This window comes from Terrapene carolina, unplaced genomic scaffold (assembly GCF_002925995.2).
Source record: "Terrapene carolina triunguis isolate 2854851 unplaced genomic scaffold, T_m_triunguis-2.0 Scaffold27833, whole genome shotgun sequence".
Lineage (NCBI taxonomy): Eukaryota > Metazoa > Chordata > Testudines > Emydidae > Terrapene > Terrapene triunguis.
In genome coordinates, this window is record NW_020692184.1 from 9,093 (window position 1) to 19,731 (window position 10,639).

Sequence of the window (10,639 nt, forward strand, 5' to 3'; positions counted from 1 at the left end):
CAGCAGTGGAGTTGTGATTTACAATTCTGTAGGAGAGTTGTGCAATCACCACACAATGCGCTTTGCCCAACTCTGGGACTCAGCAAAGCCCACCAGGACATGTCTGGGCTAGTCTTTTCCAGGGTCATGGACTGAGGGTATAAAGTGGGGGACAGTGACATCATGCGATTACCTCTCTCCTCCTTCACCTACACTGACGGTATCAAGAACGTTGGGAAGACAAAGACTTGAACTGCAGATCTTGGTCCCAGGCTGAGACCATTGTTTGTGTGTTTTGCACCTTGTGCTCTGCTGTGAAATGCATTCATACAAATATATGGTACTTTCACATTACCCAGCCACTTACTTCATAGCTTAGGTTGTGCTGCTGTGATTTGGTTTCTGTCCAAGTAATTTGAATGTTCACTGCAGCTAATTTTCCTATGTTCAGTACGTCACAGTTATCGGTGCTCCCTCATAGGGTTTGTTTGTTTTCCATTTAACAGGTAATTATTTCCTTAACTGATTTGCATATTTTACAGTGTATTTCACCATAGTGGTATGTTTGTTGTGGTTACACTGTACTCACTGACTGGTGAAAGTCTGACCACAGAGTAATCGCGTTGCTGCATTTACAGTGAATGTGTCGTTACAGTCCACTTTCCATCACATTTTACAACTGGAGTTAAAGGGCCACTTAGTGAGTGGACAGCCATGAAGGAAATTGCTCAACCAATGGTGAATGTTTCACTAAGACTTGGTGTACACTTAAAAGCACTACAAGTCTAACTATTTCTGTTAGGGGAGTGATTTTCACTTTAAAAGAAAAAGTTATACTGGTAAAAAGCCCTACTATGGATGTAGTTATAGTGGACAAAAGGTGACTTTTGCTGGTTTAACTTATTGCCCTGCCCCTACAAGAGTCACTAGAATGCTATAAGCATCTTTCTGATATAGCTGAGCCCACAGTAGGGGAGACTGTATAACGTTCGCTCTACTGCTGTAGTCAAAGAGAGTACAACTTTTCTACTGTAAACAACTCCTGAGAGTCTGATCCTGTGCTGTGCTGAACACCCTCACTGCTCAGGGACTGTCAAACTCTGTAACAGAACAAACAGGCACAAAGCATGGATGAAACTTCAATCAGCGATGCAGTGCTTAGAGTGACTGCATGTTTTCCGCATGAAATTCTCCTTTGTGCACTTGGCTGTGTTGTTTTATGGCCCTGCCTGTCTCCCGCACTAGAGCATACCCCTCCTTCACGCCATCGGGACAGGAATGAGAGGAGAGAGCAGGGCGAGGGTACTGTGCATTCCTTCAGGGTAAAGTAAATGCTCCTTTGCCACCTCACCTAGGTGAGGATGCAGTGACCCAGCGCTGGGAGAGGGAGGATCCTTGTGTGAGGCAGGAATGCGTAACTCATGAACACAAACACACACTTTGATCCTAAGCCGCCCAGAAGTTCTGCAACTTCAGGAGAGCTGGGCAAGGCTGTAGCTGCCAAACGGCGTCACACCGAAGGTGCTGGCAGGGAAGGGGGAGATTTTCAGCTCCCCTTGCACCGTCTGGTTGCTGGGTTCCTCTGAGGGCCAGTGTAGCCCGCTGTGTAATTACAACGCTGCACCCGGGCACCTCGCCAGTGGAGCAGAGAGAGGGGGCACCAGTGCGGCTCTCGTGCTCCCTGAAGTGGCCCTTCCCTGTTGTTCGCTTGGCAGCTGCTTGGTCTCGGCTTGGGGAATCGGGCCTCTCATGGTGTTTGTCGCCACTGCTGTGAGCCCGGCCCGCTGCCACCCACTCTGGCTCCTAGGATTTGTAGCGCTGCTGCTGCCCGGGGCTTGCGGTGAGTGTCTGGGGCAGGGGCGGCTGTGCTGGGACCCCTGAGGGGCCGAGAGACCCCAGCGTGCCGGGCCAGGCTCCCTGCAGTCTGGGGGCTGTGGACGATCCCAGCCTGAGCCCCCCACGGGATGCCCTCGCCGGGACTCTGCCGGACCACGCAGGGAGCCGCTCCCCAGGGGCTGGCTTTGGCCCTTAGGTTGTCTCCAGCTGTTGCTGGGGCCTTGTGGGGATCCCCGGGCTGTCAAGGGGGGAAGGGGGACACTTGTCTGGATCAGGGCCAAAACCTCAGTAACTGACGTGAATGGAGTGGGGCCCAGCAGACAGATTTTTCTTGAGGGGCCCTGCGCCCCTTCCTAGTTTAAACCCCTGGCTGTGGGAAGCCAGCCAGTCTGTTCTCACAGGGTACTGGGGAACACCCTCCCCCCACCCCCAGCTGGGGCTCATCAGTCCTGTGGCAGGTCCCTGGAGGGTTTAAGGCACAGCTGGAGGCAGTGGTGTGAAATTATTTAAAATAAATATCTCCTATTAAAATGAATTTGTTTTTCTTACAGGTCAGTGTGGGGCTCTGCCAAGGCTGAGTCATGCCCTCCCCTCTGATACTAATCGCACAGAGGGCTTCCCCACCAACACACAAATGACATACAAGTGCCTTGAGGGTTTTGTTAAAATCCCAGGAAAGTCAGACACTGTCGTTTGCCTTTCAAACTCACAGTGGTCAAACATCGAAGAGTTTTGTGGTCGTAAGTATTTTCTTTTCTTTGCTTAGGCTACCTTTTGCTTATAAAATGTCAAGTCGTGTCCCATTGAATAGGTCTATTCAAAACTGCTTTAATAAATTCAGTGCCAAGTCCAAAGAGGAGGATGCAGGCTAGGGCCTGGCTGAGAGCTGTGGGTGGTCTGGACAAAGAAAAGCTGGGATCTTGGAGAAGTTACAAATGGGAGGGGACAAGATTTGGATACAACCAGGATGTGAGAGTTCGTAGAAAGATCTGAGTCAAAAGTGATGACCACATTGCAGCTGACAGGATGGTGATTTTTTTTAATCAGTGGTGACTACAAGTGTAGAGAGGAGAAAGGTTTGGGAGGGAACAAGGGCTCTTTTTTTTCCCCCTCATGAATCGTTTAAGCTGCTGACAGGGCATCCAAAAGGGAGATTTGAGAGTCGTCGGTATAAATGATCACAGAGAGAGAGGATTCTCTCCTCAGCACACCTCTTTTCGTTGTACACCCAATCAAAGTTTTGCTGAAGTGGTATTGGGAGGATCCACCAAATTGGACCTCAGGGTATGAGACTGAAGAAATAATAGGAAAACTGTGAGAGGATGGAATGAAAAAAAAATAGATGATCATGACGACCGCCAATAATAGGGATGGCCAATGTTGTCAACAGGAGGATGAGAATGGAACAGAAGTTCTAGAACTGCGGCAGAAGGAAGATGCAGGACACTTCAGTGAGAGATGCTTCAGTAGACTGGAGAGCATGGATTCAGACTGGCGGAGGTCTAAGGGTTAGAGCTGGGAAAAGAAGACGGTGCAGCGGTTGTAAACAGAATAATCAGTTAGTTTGGAGATCAAGGGGAGAAGGGAAATCTCTCCTTGTCTTTCTTCGTGCTGCACTCCACCCATACCTTCTTTCTCTTTACTGCTTCCTTATTTTGTGCCATCCACTGTGCTTGGAACAGCCCCCAATAACTTTGCCCAAGGTGCTTGCCTCTCTTCCTTAAATAAATTAAATTCCCCTCTCCACGCAGACACATTGTATGATGTGTCTCGGGTACAATGATCGTACGCCATTCTGTAACTGTACAGCTGACGCCACCAGCTCATAAACTTTTTGGCTGGGTATCTGTTACCTGTTTGGTACCCTTCATTTATGTTACAGTGTCATGCGCACTGAGTGTTGTGTGTGCTTGACATATAAACAGAAAGCGAAAAGTACAGATTTTCTTTTTATCTGCTTTTAGAGCTAACTAGTTCAGTCCTTGTTTTTTGTTTTGTTTGTTTTATTGCTAGGCAGCTGTCCTGCCCCACCAAGGTTAAAGTCTGCTGTGTTAAGTGATGAGGATTTGAGGAAGAATTACTATCCTGCTGGGACCAATGTGAGTTATGTCTGTCGCCCAGCTTATGAGAGAACTGAACTGAGTCCTGTTACTACTTGTCTTGAAAATTTAACATGGGTGGAAGCCCCTGAGTTTTGTCTAGGTGAGTATCTTTTATTACTTTTCTGTCTCCATTGATCTACTAGCCATCTTTGGGCAGTTAGGACTGTCTTCTGTTAAGCAGCTGGTTCGCATTTCAGCCCTGGCTTCTGTGACTTGTAGTTTGAAATATGTTTTTGTTTTTGTCAATTGATTGTAAATTTAAATTGAACTTTAAATGGAAGTAGAAAAGTTAAATGGGTACCACTGAGCACTAGACAGTTAGTACTTCCCATAGTTAAACTTCTCCTTGTGTTTGTGGCCTTTTCCATTCCCTGTTCCGTAATGGGAGTAGAATATCACAGATAATGCAGTAAAGTTAATACCATGATGTGGTAAATGTCCATTTTAAAATGGTAAGCTTTGTAGCCTGGAAACCTACGTGTGAAGTAGACTAAGTCATACTATCTGTTTTTGTTAGATTTCATATATTGAAAAATTCTACCCTCAGAAACAATTAATGCAGGATACAATGCAACCAAACGGAATCATAGTATTAAAACTAAATCCAGTATTCAATATGTAGGGCAATGCTGATCAGATACCAAAATACATAGTAACATAAAGGAAAAAACTGCGTTTCATTGTGAAGAGCACTGTAAATTTTTTCAAACCTGCCTGTCAAGACTGCATCTGTTAAATTCAGTACAAAAACCTACATTAGTAATACAGGGTTAGAGGATCTAGCCAACTGAATAATCAACCTTAGCTCTGTCTCCTTGTGTTTGAGTATTGGATTATAGCTTATTGTTTGTCAAACGGAATATAATACTGTGGGAATTTCTTGTGTAGCCTTCAACACAAATACTCTGGCCTGCCTGATAAAGAAAATACTTTATGTGCATAATAGGCCATATGATTTTCTGTGCAAAAAACTTTTTGTGCATCAGGGCTGAGATGTTTACCAGTATAATCGGAAGTGTTCCTTGCATCTTTCTTTGTGGCTGCCTGAACATGTCATGTCTGTGTTGATCTGTATGTGGAGATGCTGAATTTCTGATAGTGTGATCTTTATGGTAATAAGTTTCTTCTGCTGGAGGAGAGCATCACAAGTAATTTGTTGTCAGAGGCAGTGGGAATCTCTGCCACTGAAGTTGATAAGGTGATATGATTAGACATTTAATGTGAATAGAATATCCACAGTTAAATGAAATAGGATAAAAAAAGACACGATACTGAAGTAGCCAGATCATTGGTCTGACATTGCCCTATTCTCTTCTAAATATGTTAGGGGTTTTTCCAACATCATAACATGCTAATATCAATCATGTTCTTTACTAGGAAAATCTTGTGGTGTTCCAAAAAACCCAGAACATGGCAGACCTGTTGATGCAACAAATAACCGGTTTGGTGCAAAAGTAAACATACTTTGTGATGATGGGTGAGTGTTGGACAACTGATGCTGATTAATTCACAGACCTTATCTTGGTGTAGAACTTCTGGTGACGACTGGAAAATTAAGACTAGAAAGTATGGTCTAACTTTCAAAACTTATTCTGAACCAGTGCTACAGTTGTGCAGGCCTGGCCTGGGGTACCTGTTTAAAAAGTAGAACCTTCAAACTAAGTTAGCCAAGTATGGTTCATGATCCCTCCCTCTTGCCCCCTCTTGAAAGATTAAGTTGAGAGGAAGAAGGAAGAGCTATGGTGTGGAAAACATTGGGTAACTTGCTCAGTTAATGTTGTTTTATGTATGGGGTTGTGGGAAGTAAGATGGGGTTGAACATGACAGTGATTTAACAGCTGATAACTCTGTCAAGGCCCATTTGGTTGCTAGGAGCCATCATGGAATATTGGTTCAATTTCCAGCAATTGGGTGAGGACCTTTGGAAGGGAGAATTGAGATGTGCTGGCTAGAAGTGGGTTTTTCTGGCACTTTGCAGGAGGTGGTAGGAGAGGATTCTCAAGATGCCAGAGACTAATTCTTGGGGGACTATAGGAGTCCAGGCTATTGAGAACGAGTAGTTGAGACTTTGAAGGACAAAGGACCCAGTAGCTTGAGAGAAGAAAGTCTGAGTTGTCATCTATTTAAAAAAAAAACATTCCCTGTGCTTGAGAGGGCACCTCTAGTTGAACAGTAAATGAGTTCATGGGTTTACTTGTAATTAATAAAGCAAGAGTTTGCTAAACCAGTCTGGACTGGAACTATGGTGATTGGTTATTCCTGCCGTGGCCTTCAAAGAGCATCTACTATATTTATCAACTCCTGGGAACAGGACCCTTGGAATATGGGAGCAAAGTGAGAGGTGACACAGTATAAAACTTCCATGTGCAAAGTTTGGTGGTAGCAGCAGTTATCCAAGCCCAGGGTGTGGGAAACCTGGCATCGTGACATAGAGTATCATGAGTTTTACTTCAGTTTGTTCAAGTAGTTATTTTAAGAAGCTACTGTGGCATATGGTGAGTTGTAGCATCATTAGATTGTGGAAGAACTTTCTGGACTTGAAACAGTTGAACAGATTGTCTTTTACTGGCACGAAATACATGTTACAAGCATGAGTATCATGGTAAAAATTAATATGGTTTTGTTAGATTCTCTGTGATGGGATCAGAGTTCTCTTCAAACCCCACAGATTGAGAGATACAGAATGCCCTTCCCCGTAGGTTAGCCATCGACCTTCTTTCCTGCTGATATAATCATGACAATTAGCTGTGTAATAGTGCTTTTATCAGCTATCAAAGAAGGTCATTATCATTATACCCGTTTTACAGCTGGAGCTATTGAAGCACAGAGGGGAAATAACTTGCCCAAGGTCATGCACAGGCCAGAGGCAGAACCAAGAATGGAATCCAAATCTCCTGAGTCCCAGTCCAGTTCTTTAGCCTTTAGGCAATACTTCATCTGAATTTCACCCACAAGAACATCCAAGCTATTGTTATGTTCATCATTTCCCCATGCAGTAGCATACAGGGACTGCGCACTGTGGAATTGTGTCTGCCAGTGAAGGCTTTGGGTTTAAATGGGCTGATTAGGCTTTGGACCTTTTAAAATGCTCAGGTTGTGTAAGAGTGGCAGCAGGGGGACAGCCCTTGGCCAGCTGTCTCCTCGCCCAGTCATTGCTGTCAGGAAAGGTTGTCTTTGGTTGTTACGTTTTAAGTTAGAAGAAAAGCAGTGGCCACTCGGCCATAAATGATGTTCGTGTCCATCCTTTTTGGTCCCTCCTTCACACCAGACTGGTGAAAGAACCAGAAGAAACCATCTTTAATAGGTTTCAGAGTAGCAGCCGTGTTAGTCTGTATCCGCAAAAAGAACAGGAGTACTTGTGGCACCTTAGAGACTAACAAATTTATTTGAGCATAAGCTTTCGTGGGCTACATCCCACTTCTTCGGATGTACATCTTTAATAGGTAAACCCTCACCTGGCCCTCTAAATCTCCTTTCTAAAACTCTAGCATAGAAGGCCACGACCTTTAGCCTACAGTGTTAAAAAGTAAAACGTAGTGAAAACCAAATGACTTAATTGCCAGTATTCAATACTTCCTGGCTAGGAATCATCTAGACGTCTAGATAAATGGTGTTGGCAATGGAGCGCTGTTGACTGTGGTAGAATACCAGATGTAAAATAGGAGGAGGAGTGGTGGAATTTAGCAGTCTGAGCCAAGGAGTCCCACCTCCATTTATATGGTGAAGGTATAGCATGCTAATGGCACACCTCTTGAACACTGTACTACAGATTGGAACTAAGAGGAGAGACATTCTCCTACTCACAAGTCCAAACCCCTTTGACCCATGTGAAAACTTTTTGAGAAGATGAAACAGTCTAAAAACTGCTAGTTCACTTGACATGCTTCAAATTCAGGAACTGGTTTAAGGACTTCTTCCACCTGCTGGAGATGCAAGAAATAAGAAGCACTAAAATGATACCGAGAGGAGAGAGACCTATTTGTTTCACTTGTTAAAGGTTTAACAAAGAGATCGCCCAGAAATTCCAAGCATCTGGTTAGTATAGACTTTAAGGTGAAAAATTTCTCCTGTAAACTTGGTCTTTGCAATCGTAGATGCACCGATTTGCTTGTTCTAAATTGGCTTTAATAACTCGGGATTGCTTCTCAGCATTGCCTGGTTACAGAGATCATGCTGGTTCTTCTAGAGCAGGAATCACCCTACTCAGTAGTTAATGCCTTCTTTTCCTGGCAGAAAAAACCCGTTTCCCAAGTGTATGGACTCTTACAGGAGCACTTAGAGAACTAAGAAACTTTTTTTTTCTTTCTTTTCTTTAGATACCGAGTAAGCGGGCGACCTTTCATCCAGTGTTCGCTTAACGGAGATCAAGTTGAATGGAGTGAACTTCCAACTTGCCAAGGTAAGACAATCACCATGGTTTTAAGAAGAGCTCATGACTGGAGGATCATGCAGAAATACCCCATTAGAGAGCTTTCATCTGTCTTTAATCTTATTTAATTTGGATTATAAGAGAATCTTGTAGATATTGTTGGGAGTGGAGAGACAGGCTGAAAATGTCTGAGGATCCGTCATGGTGCTGATGCCTTTTGTAGAATTAACACTTCAAACAAACACAACCCCATGGGTCCCCTACTTCCCTTCAAATAGTTCTTCTGGCACCGTCTCTGTACAGAATTTAGCTGGTCTAATGTCACCTAATCATTACTATATGCAGAATACTGAGATGGTGAGGTTTGGTTAGTTTCTCACTCTTCATTAAGTAATCTCTTCCTCCTTTAAAGTCTATCATCCTACTTTTTTTTATTTAGTGTAATTCCTCCTTGTTCTGTTCTCCTCTTTTCCTGTCCAAAAAACCTGAACTCCACATTCAAAATCTGAGGCTATTTGGGGGTGAAACCCAATATTAAAACCTCTTCCTAATTTATTTGCTTTAACTGTTTTTGTCCTTTTGGACACTACCTGAGCTGGGTCTGTCAACCTGACTGTTGCCATCTGGTCTAGAACCAGATGCAGCTAGAAGAAATGTCCTAATTTAAGCTTTCTGCTTCTGGCATTTGTAGGAGCGCAACATTGTCCTTCAAGGATGTCAGTCAAGGAGCCCCAGCTCCTTCTGTCTGTTGTTAGAGGGGGGTGTATGTTCTGATAAGGTTGTCTCTTGAGGTTTGTTTCATAGGGTCAAAATCTGCTAGAAGAAAGGAGTTGGCTTGGAGAAAAGCTTGAAAGCAGAAAGGGAGGCAATGCCTTGCATTATGTTACAATACAGTGCTAATTATATTTTCAAATAGCTAACTGGTTTTTCCCTTTTAGTGGAGATCATGGAGAAAGGTTTACTCAATATTTTCAATTCACCTCTAACTGAAATGTGCATTAATATTCATGATGCCATTCCCTTTTCCTTCAGCGATTACTTGTTCTCCTCCTCCTAATATTACCAATGGGATGCACAATGGCAGTCACCTGGAAAGCCTTGACTATAACTCATCGATAACTTACAAATGTGACCATAATTTTTCACTTACTGGAGAGGCCTCCATTTACTGTACCACTAGAGATAACATCAATGGAGTCTGGAACGGGTCTGCCCCTGAATGCAAAGGTGACTGTCTGTTTTTATCTTCCTCTTATTCTACTTTCTCCCACCAGATAAAACAATATTTTGATTGCTAGGCAAACCCATAAACATGAGGAAATTCAGTTAGGCATTAATCATTTAAATATATAACTTGTGGGAAACGTAGTTACTGTTAGAAACTTTAATCCTTAAAGAATGCTGACAATTCACATACACCCAAGGAGGAAGAGTTAAGATTGCCTAGGTAACCTTAATTTAATCATTTTCTAACTTCTGAGTGCTCACTTCACAACTTGAATAACTTTTTTCTACTGTGGGTTTTACGTAACTTCTGAGCTTTTTATAAAAAAAAATAAATCTATATGTAAATATAATACACCGTCCTCTGACTCCATGTGTCATCAGGGTTTGACTCTTGAACCTACAGCACTGCAGCATATCACATAAGCTAATGAATGAATTTTAATAGGTGGCAGCAGGAGTAAACTGTTATCTGAGGACCAACCACTAGAGGAGGATGCACAACACACTCAAACAATGAGTTTTATATGAACGAGTAGCCTTATTTTACGAGATCTGGGTTCTCTTCCTGCCTCGTGTAACTTTCATTCAGGGAGGATGCCTTGTTCAGTGATAACTTGGGGTTTGAAGGGCACATAATTGTTAACATCAGTCAGTGGAAAAAAATGAGTTGAATTCCTCGTCTCCTGGTTCCCAACACGGTGCACCTTCTCCTAGGCCAAAGGGTATTTTGATGCAAGAGAGAATGACGCATAGTGCTGAGTTGCCCACGGCAAGAACTTGCAGAGAATGCTCAGTGAAAACAGCATGTTCAGGGACTTTAGAAGTCACTCTAGCAAGTTCTGATGAGTAAAACTGAAGGGAAATGACACAAACTGTCAACATCTAACTCATGGTGACAGCAAGAGGCACCGCCCTGATCCTTTCACATCCCTGCTGCAAACCATGGAAGTGTTAGAGCTCTTAAAAAAAAAAAAAAGAAAAGAAAAGAAAAAAAAAGAAGAAAAAGAGAACTTTTGTAAAGGAAAGTGATAGGCAGCTCAAGGTAGGGGTTGCTTTGGGCTTCCCCTAGCATATAGCAATGGGATCCCAGCAGCAGTTTGCAGAGTAGCCCAACTGATAGTACATG

At 43.3% G+C, this 10,639-nt stretch overlaps 1 protein-coding gene across 1 annotated transcript; it reads left to right on the top strand.

The window, feature by feature from the left end:
* Positions 1-1,728: 1,728 nt before the first annotated feature.
* Positions 1,729-9,513, top strand: CD55 (CD55 molecule (Cromer blood group); the record flags this gene model as incomplete). Its single annotated transcript, XM_026662485.1, has 6 exons — positions 1,729-1,819; positions 2,367-2,555; positions 3,829-4,017; positions 5,295-5,394; positions 8,234-8,316; positions 9,319-9,513. Coding segments are annotated over exons 1-6 (847 nt in total), but the record flags the coding sequence as incomplete, so codon positions are not given.
* Between the last annotated feature and the right edge of the window lie 1,126 nt (positions 9,514-10,639).